This window comes from Trichomycterus rosablanca, chromosome 6 (genome assembly GCF_030014385.1).
Source record: "Trichomycterus rosablanca isolate fTriRos1 chromosome 6, fTriRos1.hap1, whole genome shotgun sequence".
NCBI classification, from domain to species: domain Eukaryota; kingdom Metazoa; phylum Chordata; class Actinopteri; order Siluriformes; family Trichomycteridae; genus Trichomycterus; species Trichomycterus rosablanca.
In genome coordinates, this window is record NC_085993.1 from 3554437 (window position 1) to 3567500 (window position 13064).

Here is a 13064-nt window from a genome sequence, read left to right on the forward strand (position 1 = left end):
CAGACAACAGCGCCCCGTGGGCAGCGTCCTGTGACCACTGATGAAGGTCTAGAAGATGACCGACTCAAACAGCAGCAATAGATGAGCGATCGTCTCTGACTTTACATCTACAAGGTGGACCAACTAGGTAGGAGTGTCTAATAGAGTGGACAGTGAGTGGACACGGTATTTAAAAACTCCAGCAGCGCTGCTGTGTCTGATCCACTCATACCAGCACGACACACACTAACACACCACCACCATGTCAGTGTCACTGCAGTGCTGAGAATGATCCACCACCTAAATAATACCTGCTCTGTGGTGGTCCTGACCATTGAAGAACAGGGTGAAAGCAGGTTAAAGAAGTCAGTAATTGTAGAACTACAAAATGCTTCTATGTGGTAAGTGGAGCTGATAAAATGGACAGTGAGTGTAGAAACAAAAAGGTGGTTTTAATGTTATGGCTGATCAATGTATACGTAGTAATAAAACTACTTTGTGGTAGTTTCTGAGATATTTCACTGTTTTATTACACTGTATAACTGACTATATTTCCCAGGATCCCTTGTGCTGCTTGGTTTATCCTTCACAACATGGCAGTGCCCTTGGATGCCACTTCAAATTATTTTAAAAGCCGCTTGCTGACACAAACATGCTGGCATAATTCTCAGTGGAAATTTTGTGAAGTATTAAACCTTTAGCATCAGCGCTAATATATTTTTATATATTGTGTTACAAGTTACACCTCACTGACACGTCTTTGGACTGTGGGAGGAAACCGGAGTGCCAGGAGGAAACCCACGCAAACACACTGCTCTATTATGTCATTAAATATCCTTAAAACACCTCCTGGTCTTAATCACACCACTGCAAGTGAACCTTGAAGAAAAACCTTTTAAACAGGTTTTAACACCTTCAGTTGGCGCTTATGCAGCATTCTATAGATTTATATTTAAATCACAGACAGGTTGCCATGACGTTCTGCGGTCTCCATGGATACCGATCTAACACAATAACTCACAACAACAAAATTCAGATCCGATTCGGAGCAGAAACTCGAGACGTTCGACTGAGAGAACCGATTTTTTTGCTTCTTTACTGGTAGAAGTAAAACTCAAACTGGAACACTTGTTTATGTACGAGGGTTCTTCAAAAAGTTTCCACACTTTTTAAAACTCTATTTATTAAGAATTTCAAAAACAAATTCCATCGCTTTTCTACACAGTCGCCTTCCGATGCATTTTTCCAGCATCGTACCGACTTTTTAATGCCGTCAGCAAAAAATTTTTTTGGTTGAGCTTGTAGCCACTGATGCGCCGCTGCTTTCACATTATCATCACAAGAAAATCTTCTTCTCCTTAAAGCTTCTTCGAGCGTCCAAAAAGCTGGAAATCAGATGGAGCTAAATCCGGACTATAAGCGTCTCTCAGTCTCTCAGACACGACTGATTACTCCTCCTCCCATCCTCACCGCTTATTACCTAAATATAAAAGTGAGGAAACTTTTTGAAGATCCCTCATAATTATTATTAATTATCCAATCAGCCAGTCACATGACAGCAAAATCATACAGACAGTCATTCGAATCAAGAGCTTCAGTTCTTCACATCATACATCAGAATGAAGAAAAGATATCTGATCTAAGAGACTCTGAGTGTTGCATGTTGCTGGGTTGTTGCTACCAGACAGGCTGCTTCGAGTCAGAAAGGTGATTCCTTGAGTCTCTATTTAGGTCTTTGTATAAGGTCAATTTTTAAGAGAATGTGGCATCTGGGGTGCCGAAAATGAGCAATCAAACGCTCGAATTCTCCTGATTCATCCTGATTCATGACCAGATCAGGTGGGCTGGTGGTTATCAACTTGGGGGCCACGGCCCACTAGAGTGTCACATGTGATGGGACGACCACATCCGACCCTTTGGCAGTCCCAACCGGCCTAGCATGAGGTCAGTGGTAATTAGAAAGAAAAGTTAAGCTCAGCCTATTGGTCCGGCCCTCCACAACAGTCCCAGTTTCTCATGTGGCCCCTTGCAAAATTTAATTGCCCACCCCTGGGCTATTAGCATGTAATAAAAAATTGTTTTGAACTACATAGTCTACATTGGGTCTTTGAGAATGGACAGATATTTGATTTGCCCACCTCTAAAATGCAAAGGTCAATGGATGGCGACTACGAATGATTCCGATTCAGTGGTAACAGATTCAGGTGAGGAAGCTCCCATTACTGGTTTATCATAAGTAAACCCACTAGAGCTACTTTGGTGTAATGCTTAAGATTTCTTCAGGATGATGGCATGATATTGATGTGGGTTCATTTTTCTCCAACACCTGACTGAACTAACGACAGTTTGAGGAACCCTCGTTCTCAACACACACAAAACAAGCTTCACAATTTGTATATTTTTGCCCTAGCTAAGGAACACGGCTATTTTTAAGGCCGGTGCTTGTTTATGGATGTTCTATTGATAGACGCTGGTGGAGAAACTGAAGAGACCGATTGTTTGGAGGAGCTGACCGAGTTCGACACACTGAGCTCTCTGTTTTATCCAGGACAGAGGATTTATGTGTGGAAAATTGCATTTCCAACCGCACATAAATGCAGCTATTCAGATAATCACGACCTGCTGAACGCAAAAACAGAAACGACGAGCAGCCACAACAGCATCAGCAACACAGATCAGGATAAATACAGTATCTAATTTATCTGTCTATCTATCTGTCTAGCTATCAATATACACCGATCAACAAAAACATTAAAACCACCTCCTTGTTTCTACACTCACTGTCCATTTTATCAGCTCCACTTACCATATAGAAGCACTTTGTAGTTCTACAATTACTGACTGTAGTCCATCTGTTTCTCTACATACTTTTTTTGAACCTGCTTTCACCCTGTTCTTCAATGGTCAGGACCCCCACAGGACCACCACAGAGCAGGTATTATTTAGGTGGTGGATCATTCTCAGCACTGCAGTGACACTGACATGGTGGTGGTGTGTTAGTGTGTGTTGTGCTGGTATGAGTGGATCAGACACAGCAGCCCTGCTGGAGTTTTTAAACACCTCACTGTCACTGCTGGACTGAGAATAGTCCACCAACCAAAAACATCCAGCCAACAGCGCCCCGTGGGCAGCGTCCTGTGACCACTGATGAAGGTCTAGAAGATGACCGACTCAAACAGCACCAATAGATGAGCGATCGTCTCTGACTTTACATCTACAAGGTGGACCAACTAGGTAGGAGAGTCTAATAGAGTGGACAGTGAGTGGACACGGTATTTAAAAACTCCAGCAGCGCTGCTGTGTCTGATCCACTCATACCAGCACAACACACACTAACACACCACCACCATGTCAGTGTCAGTGCAGTGCTGAGAATCATCCACCACCTAAATAATATCTGCTCCGTGGTGGTCCTGACCATTAAAGAACAGGGTGAAAGCAGGCTAAAAAAGTATGTAGAGAAACAGATGGACTACATCTGTTGAGATGGACTCAGCAGTGCTGCTAACCTGGCCAACTGTCCAACAGACACGATTGGCATTGGGAAGGTTGTATGGAGTTCCTCCTCACTGCCTTTATGATATGCAATCTCTGGGACTAAAGGAGATGTGGTCACAAATTGCAAAGTCAGCATAAAGTGTGGACCATTTCTGGCTAAATACTCCCAATGGCAAATATTTGTTATGACCAGGGCTTTAAACCTGCGAACCTAGTGGTCTCCAGGTCCACAAAAACAACAACTGAGATGAGGATCAAACCCACGACCCTTGAGTTATTTTGCACCAACACTACCTGCTGCTCTACTGTGCTGATCTTATCTAATACAGTAATACAGTTTCACCTGAAACGTTTAACACTCTCTAAAGACCAAACGTTTGTGGACACTAAGTTCACCAGACTGAATAATAACTGTGTGACAGAAGTGACGTCAATGTAACATAATATAACTTCTAACCTTTAGGGAGCAGTTACAGAAAGTTAGCACATGAGAAGTACCTTTAAAAGGTGGGAAAGGAACTGCAGATCTTAGTCTGAGTCTTGGTGGAACCATCATGCTGGTAGGGCATTTAACAGACACAACTGGCTGGGTCTGAGTGAAGACAAGACCTACTTACTGGTGAAACCGGTGGTTTATGCACCAGCACAAAGGGTGGAGGGATACAGAGAGTATAGCATGGTCCTCCGTAAGTGTTAAAGCTTTCTGTAAGAATCCGTCGCTGTCTGGAGTAAAGAAGCAAATGGTGGATTCCCACATGTTAGAGGAAGCATGTGCTAGCCTGCTGTCCTCACCCAGCGAAGATAAAGTGCAAATGCCACAGGTTAGAGATTGCTCAGGTTTGTTTTGGAGCTGGAAAGTGTGGACTGTGTGTGTGTGTGTGTGTTGACCCACTGTTGGCTTTGGTAACTTGAACATCTCTCCAGTGGAATCTTCAGAACTTGGCTGTTCAAACCCACAAACAGGGACCGGTCACTATGCAGGATCTGCAGGTTTAGAATCGGTTCCTGTCGATCACCAGGAAGAAGCTTCATCTCCTCCAGGTAACACCCACGCAGGTTCTTACTGGACGTGGAGAGCGCCTTGATGATGGTACCACGCTCTGATTGGATAGCAACAGAAAGAAGCATTTAAATTCCTGATTGGCAGCAGAAATCTGTTCCAAGTAAAACAAACATCAGCTGTTTGCCAGGTCTGACCTGTGCCCACATAGATGACGTGGTATAGGGTGTCCTGGCCCTGTACGATGTCCACGGCCACTTTGGAGAATCGGACGTTGTCCTGGCTGATCAAGGGATCCGTTGATACAGGCTGCACGACATCACTCATCAAAAAGAGTCTCTGAGCGTCCTGAAGACTGCGCTCTGTTAGATTCCCACCAGGACCACCATCACCAACTGTTCCACACTGGGAGAGAGAAGAAAAGAGGAAAAAAGATTACACCTTTGAGCATGTACTGTACATAAGGAAGGGACAGTATATTGGAAGGACATTGAGGCATATTGAGAAAGTGGATCAGAAGAAATACCACCACTGAGATGTGGCCCAAAGAGATGGAGCTTATAGTTAACAGGGTTATAAGAGACAGCAGGTGTGGGGTATCTGCATACCTGAAAGTTGGGTATGGGGTTTGGGATGGACAGCCAGCTGGTCCGAGGGTTCTCCTGGTAGCGGAAGGGACCGTTGAAGGCCTGAGTGATGGCACTGAGGTTGAAGGCACAAACTGCAGAGGCAGCAATGCTGTTACTGTAATGGACAAGAGGAGTGTGGAATTATACACACAGATTACCAAAAGACTAACCCCCACCCCCCCAAATCAAAACTACCGCATGATATCAGTGCTAAAACAACTCCTTATCCCAAAACCACAGGACTCAAGGCTCCCTGGTGAAATTAAAAAGCTAAATAATGCTACACTTTAGGTCAGAGTGGTAAAATACATCTCCAAAGACCCATGTGCCAACTTCCTTTGAGATTACAAAGCCAATCCCTCACCCCACCAAGTAAGGGCCTTGTTTAAGGCTCCAACAGTGAACCAGTGACCTTCTGATTACTAGTCTAGGACTGAGCCACCATTGGCGAGATACCACTATCCTCCAGATTACAGTCCCAATCCCCCAACTCCCTGTCCCGAACCTAAAAACTAAACCCACCCCACACACACAACCCATTATGTGTATCAATCTGACTACTCATTTCCTCGTAGTGGCCACATTATTAGAAACACTGGTTCACCTGCTCACTCATGTAGACTTACATGTAACATGTAAAATTTTGGACACCCTTGGTCTACTTGCATGTCTTTTTGATTTTCTGACAAAAAAATAAATAACCACACCAAATAATTAAATATGAAAAACAAACCCACTCAAAGGTATGTGGACACACGTACAAAAGTAATAGATATTGATATAGAGTGCTCCCTAATCGCTCAAACAGACGCAAAGTGATGTACAGTAGTCTGACAGGATACAGTCTAAGCAATTAAGTGGCAACCTGGCTGTGGTGGGGCTTGAACCAGCGACCCTTTGATTACTAGTCCAGCACCTTAATCGTTAAGCTACAACAATCCTAAATCTAAAGAGTTAGCCATCAATGTTGGACAAGTTGAGTTAAGTTGATAAAGATCCTCCACACCTCCAAGTCATCAAACCATGTCTTTAAAGACCCTCATTTACGCTGGGGCAGGACATGTCCTTCCTTAACTGTTGCTGCAAAGTTGGAATTAATTGTATATACATAAAAGCAATGGATGAGGCTTAATACATTAACATAATAATTAGAAGGGGTAAGCCATTTTTTCCATAGGGTGTATTCTGAAATTTGGACCTGCTGGTGGCACCGTAGATGTGGACTTTCAGGCTGGACTCTGAAGGACAGGAGGTTCACACTTGGATTGACTGTGTCTCAGTAATGCTGGTCCAGATCAGATGACTTGTCTCTTTTTTGCTGTATACTTCAACCTTGTTCAATGACATGTGATGCACTCTGGTCTTTCAGAGGAACCCACTAGTAAAAAACATGAGTAGAATAAAATCTGTAGACCGCAGAAGAGGATCTCACACGTTAGTGGTGAAGACACCGTAGATGAGGTCCTGCTCGGGGAGGTAGAAGGTGCTGTGGAGCTCGTGGTAGTAGAATGGAACGTCTCCAGAGCGCGAGCAGTTCAGCCTGGCTTTCATGAAGGTGGTCCAGGTGTCCTCCAGCAGAAACCGTCCACCCACGTCGTTCTGACACACCCGCGCCACCCGGGAGAACACCGCCTTCCCACAATCCTCCTCTACTGCCACCTCCCGCAGGAAGAAGTAGGTGAAGCGGCCCACCTCGTACGCGGAGACGAAGTGAGGCTCTGTGAGGGTGAATAGAGAGACTGAGATACTGTAACTCTGTTATACTGAAGAACTGCATGTCAAAAGTATGTGGACACCAAAACAACCATCTTAACATGTTGGAAATCTATTAATACAGAATGGGCGCTTCTTTGATATTGATGATATACCATTTTGTTTGTAACATGACTGCAGGGAATTACTTCTATACATTCACCAGAGCATTAGGGAGGTCGGGCCCTGATATTTGGTGTTGCTGGCAGTCAGTGTTCCAATTAATTCTAAAAATGTTAGATGTTGCGCCCAGGTGGCACAGCGGGATATTCCACTAGAGGTTCTGAACGTTGCCACCGGTCGGCATCTAGCGGGCATAATTGGCAGTGCCTGCAGCAGACACTAATTGGCCACCGTGTCTGCTAGGGCGGGGTGACCGAATTATGAGCATCAGCACCATCTTTCCTATAGAACTCTCATTCCTCTTCTGCACATGCTCAAACCATCTCAGTCTCACCCCCCGAACACCCCGGTTCAAATCTCAGCTCTGCTAACGGTCGGCCGAGCGCCATCTAGCAAGCACACTTGAAAAGACCGGACTGAGTGGGCGGGGTCTTCAAACACTGTGCACGGACCCTGGGTAGCAGACCGAGACGCCTGTGCAGAAGTGAATGAGCCACATGTGCAAAATCCACCGAAGCACAGGTAAAAAAAAAGGGGTTGAGGAACTGGGCACGCATGGGACGAGGCGTGGAGCAGGCGGATATACCCTCCTCGAACCCAATCAGGATCCCCAGCAGCAGAAGACTAATTGGCTATATGCTAAATCAGGAGAAAAACAAAGACAATGCATAATTCAATAGAAAAAAAACCCCTACTAATCTCGCCCATCATCATCACTACCAACCAGAATCGCAGCATCTTCATCTCTGCCGCCTCCGGCTTCCTCTCCGGTCTTGTTATCAGTGCCATCTGATTATCCAGACAAATTCCCTCTTAGCAGAAGATGGCACTAAGGTTTGTTTATTTATGCATTTTTTCCCACTTTCTCCCAATTTAGCGTAGTCAATTTGTCTTCCGCTGCTGGGGATCCCTGATTGCATCTGAGGTGGGTATATTGCTGCTCACACCTCCTCCGACATGAAGGTGCTCCAACTGCCCTCCTGTCTGCACAGCCCTTAGCGGAACCCTTTTTCACCCATGCATTCTGCACAGGCGCCTCTCTATCTGCCAATCAGGGTCCTTACACAGCATTTAAAGACCCCACCCACATAGTCCGGTCATCCCGCCCTAGCAGAGACGTGTCTGGTGCAGGCACTGCCAACTATGCCCGCTAGATGGCGCCCAGCTGACCGGTGGCAATGCCGAGTTTCGAACCGAGGAGTTCAGAATCTCGGCACTGGTGTGCTAGCGGAAAATCCCGCTGCGCCACCTGGGCGCCCCATGTATCTTTTAAGGGTGCAGTCAAACTAGTCTTATTTATCTGAGAACAGAGACGTCACTGTGGTGAATCGCAATAACTAACACCAAACACCAACAATAAATAAAACATCATAAATTATTGAAGGTTTTTGATGGATTAATAATCCTGTGTTCTAATCATTCAGTCACAGAGAAAGAACAGTTGCAGAAATAAATCCCAGGTCATGAACATTCGTGTCGCTTGTTCGTACCGTTCAGCCATTTGGAGTTATACTGGGCTGTGCGGAGGGGCGGCGTGTTCCCCATGCTGCGGTAAATCACAGGGTCACGTCCCGAGAAATCGATGACGGTCGCGGCGTACAGGTCGCCGCTCTCCGTTACCATGGCGGTGGAGTTGTGCTTGGGGTCGTAGGGGCAGCGGGCCACACCGTTCACCGTCTCAATAACGTCCGAGAGATCAGAGACAGAACGGGAGGTGCAGACGGGCGAGAAGGCGTTGGTACCACACGAGAAGATGTGAGAGGCGGTCTGGAGGAGAACCCTCACGTAGTTCTGACACTCGTCCTAAAAATCAGAGAGGATTGTTCATTTTATACAGATGTGTGCATCTGGGTGCTGGCTAAAAGTATGTGGACACCTAAATATGAGCTTGTTGGAATGTGTCTGTGGGAAGTTTTGAGAGCATTTGTGAGGTCAGGCAAACAGTAAACAAATGAGTGTCCACATAATTGTAGTCAAAACATTTTAGATTGTAGACATCAACATTCCAATTCATCCCAAAGGTGGAACTGGAGCTCATCCACACCCAACAATTTAAACCGTGCTTTTATGGACCTTCCCCAAACTGTTGCCACAAAGTTGAATGCATGTCCTGAGCTTAATAAGTAAATGGGCGTCCACATACTTTTGGCCATACAGTGTAGCAGCATTATTCAATCCCAGTTATTTACTAGTTACATTAATCACTCTGGTCAGGGTCGCTGTGTACCCGGTACCACCTAGAAATACTAGGCAAATGGCAAGAATACACCCTGGACAAGGTGCCACATACTTACACATTTACTAACTCACTAACACACATAAAGCATTTTATATCAGCCAATCCACCATCTGCATGTTCTGGGAGGTCGGGTGAATCCCAGAAAGAACATGCCAAAATCCTTACAGTCACCAGAATTGAGGATCAAATCCAGGTCATCAGAATTCATGTGTTTCCTCCATTTGGACACAGTGGTTCTCACTGTGGTTCACTGTAGTTCCAGAGCTTCTGTTGAGATATAACCTGTTGAGATCTTCTGATTACCACGTCACCCAGATCTTCTGTCATTTCCTTCAACCAGATCTTGTCAAGCCCTTCAGTCAGATCTTCCGTCAACTCCTTATTAGAGATCTTCTATCAATTCCATCACTCAACACTACATCAATCATTTCATCCGCTGACTCCATCAATCCATCAATCCACGTTCCATCACTCCATCATTTCACTTCATTACTTCATCAGTAATTTCATCATATTATCTTCTGACAGCTCCTTCAATCAGATCTTCATTCAACCCTTTCACCCACGTCTTCTGTCAGCTTCTTCACTGAGATCTCTTGTCAATCTAAATCAACCAAAATCTTCTGTTTTGTAGACAGATCTTCTGTTGACTCTTAGTCAGATCTTCTCAACCTCAATAGCCAGATATTTCCTTCACCCAAATCATCTGTCAGCTCCTTTACTGAGATCTTCTGTTAACCCTTGCACCCATTGTTTTTCTCACCTCTGTCCTCCCTTTGCTTCGGCAGGACCTCTGAGTATCTTCATCCACCCCCCACTCAGTGCCCTGCAACACACAAGAACACAGTTTATAATCACAAATCCCAGTCCAACGTTTCACCATAATAACAATAATAAACTGTGTTATTTTTATTGTTATTATTATGATTGTTATCATAAATACAATAATAATAATAATAATAATATTAGTAGTATGTAAGCTAGCTAAGAGGTTACAGAGTCACTTCATCATTTTGCCGGTTCGTGAACTTAACTGAGGTAACTGAGGCGGCTGTACGAAGCTTTACAGTTGGAGAGCAGCGCTAACGCTAAAGTGCATCAGTGCTGCGTCAGCTAAAAACTCGCCAGCATCTATTTCATTACGTTCAATTAACTGATGAATGTGCAGCTTCCAGTGAATCAATATTTTCATTTGAAATGCAGGGAGATGCTCTGGGTTCCTGTGATGATGATAAATGCAGCCTGCAGGAACTCGGTCGAGACCTTCTGAAGAAACATAAACTCCCATCAGGTGCATCAATCCAGGAGTGTGGAGCAGTATGTGTTTTATTACCACCGGCGCTCCATCACTTCATCACTCCATAAATCACTCCATCAATCTATCAATCCACCACTCCATCAACTCATCACTGCACCAATCCACCACTCCATCACCTCATCACTCCATCAATCTATCAATCCACCACTCCATCAACTCATCACTCCATCAATCTATCAATCCACCACTCCATCAACTTATCACTCCATCAATCTATCAATCCACCACTCCATCAACTCATCACTCCATCAATCTATCAATCCACCACTCCATCACCTCATCACTCCATCAATCTATCAATCCACCACTCCATCACCTCATCACTCCATCAATCTATCAATCCACCACTCCATCACCTCATCACTCCATCAATCTATCAATCCACCACTCCATCACCTCATCACTGCACCAATCCACCACTCCATCACCTCATCACTGCACCAATCCACCACTCCATCACTCCACCACTCCATCACCTCATCACTCCATCACTCCATCAATCACTCCATCAATCACTCCATCAATCACTCCATCACCTCATCATTCCATCACCTCATCACTCCATCAATCCACCACTCCATCACTCCATCACCTCATCATTCCATCACCTCATCGCTCCATTAATCCCTCCATCAATCCACCACTCCATCACCTCATCACTCCATCAATCCACCACTCCACCACTCCATCAACTTATCACTCCATCACCTCATCACTCCATCAATCACTCCATCAATCTATCAATCCACCACTCCATCACCTCATCACTCCATCAATCACTCTATCAATCTATCAATCCCTCCATCAATCTATTAATCCACCACTCCATCACCTCATCACTCCATCAATCCCTCCATCAATCTATTAATCCCTCCATCAATCTATCAATCCACCACTCCATCACCTCATCACTCCATCAATCACTCCATCAATCACTCCATCAATCTATTAATCCCTCCATCAATCTATCAATCCACCACTCCATCACCTCATCACTCCATCAATCACTCCATCAATCACTCCATCAATCTATTAATCCCTCCATCAATCTATCAATCCACCACTCCATCACCTCATCACTCCATCAATCCCTCCATCAATCTATTAATCCCTCCATCAATCTATCAGTCCACCACTCCATCACCTCATCACTCCATCAATCACTCCATCAATCACTCCATCAATCTATTAATCCCTCCATCAATCTTTCAATCCACCACTCCATCACCATCACTTTATCAATCACTCCATCAATCTATTAATCCCTCCATCAATCTATCAATCCACCACTCCATCACCTCATCACTCCATCAATCCACCACTCCACCACTCCATCAACTCATCACTCCATCAATCACTCCATCAATCTATCAATCCACCACTCCATCACTCCATCAACTCATCACTCCATCAATCACTCCATCAATCTATCAATCCACCACTCCATCACCTCATCACTCCATCAATCCATCAATCTATCAATCCACCACTCCATCACCTCATCACTCCATCAATCTATCAATCCACCACTCCATCAACTCATCACTCCATCAATCTATCAATCCACCACTCCATCACCTCATCACTGCACCAATCCACCGCTCCATCACTCCATCAATCCCTCCATAAATCTATCAATCCACCACTCCATCAATCCCTACATAAATCTATCAATCCACCACTCCACCACTCCATCACTCCATCACCTCATCACTACATCAATCCACCACTCCATCAATCCATAAATCTATCAATCCACCACTCCATCAATCCCTACATAAATCTATCAATCCACCACTCCATCACTCCATCACTCCATCAATCCCTCCATAAATCTATCAATCCACCACTCCATCACTCCATCACTCCATCACCTCATCACTACATCAATCCACCACTCCATCAATCCATAAATCTATCAATCCATCACTCCATCAATCCCTACATAAATCTATCAATCCACCACTCCATCACTCCATCACTCCATCAATCCCTCCATAAATCTATCAATCCACCACTCCATTACTCCATCACTCCATCACCTCATCACTCCATCAATCCACCACTCCATCACTCCATCAATCCACCACTCCATCACCTCATCACTCCATCAATCACTCCATCAATCTATCAATCCACCACTCCATCAACTCATCACTGCACCAATCCACCGCTCCATCACTGCATCAATCCACCACTCCATCACCTCATCACTCCATCAATCTATCAATCCACCACTCCATCAACTCATCACTGCACCAATCCACCACTCCATCACTCCATCAATCCACCACTCCATCACCTCATCACTCCATCAATCACTCCATCAATCTATCAATCCACCACTCCATCACCTCATCACTCCATCAATCTATCAATCCACCACTCCATCACCTCATCACTGCACCAATCCACCGCTCCATCACTCCATCAATCTATTAATCCACCACTCACTCCATCACCTCATCGCTCCATCAGTCTATCAATCCATCAATCACTCCATCAATCACTCCATCAATCACTCCA

The 13064-nt window shown here is 44.8% G+C and overlaps 1 protein-coding gene across 1 annotated transcript in view; it reads right to left on the reverse strand.

Moving 5' to 3' along the window:
- sema5bb (sema domain, seven thrombospondin repeats (type 1 and type 1-like), transmembrane domain (TM) and short cytoplasmic domain, (semaphorin) 5Bb) overlaps window positions 1-13064 on the reverse strand; it is a 43061-nt gene that overhangs the window by 14055 nt on the left and 15942 nt on the right. The window contains exons 7-12 of the mRNA XM_062997132.1: window positions 9984-10046; window positions 8472-8784; window positions 6539-6824; window positions 5086-5221; window positions 4675-4882; window positions 4370-4577 (exon numbers count right to left, since the gene is read on the reverse strand). Coding sequence (XP_062853202.1) covers window positions 4370-4577; window positions 4675-4882; window positions 5086-5221; window positions 6539-6824; window positions 8472-8784; window positions 9984-10046 — 1214 coding nt within the window. The remainder of the gene's footprint in view (window positions 1-4369; window positions 4578-4674; window positions 4883-5085; window positions 5222-6538; window positions 6825-8471; window positions 8785-9983; window positions 10047-13064) is intronic.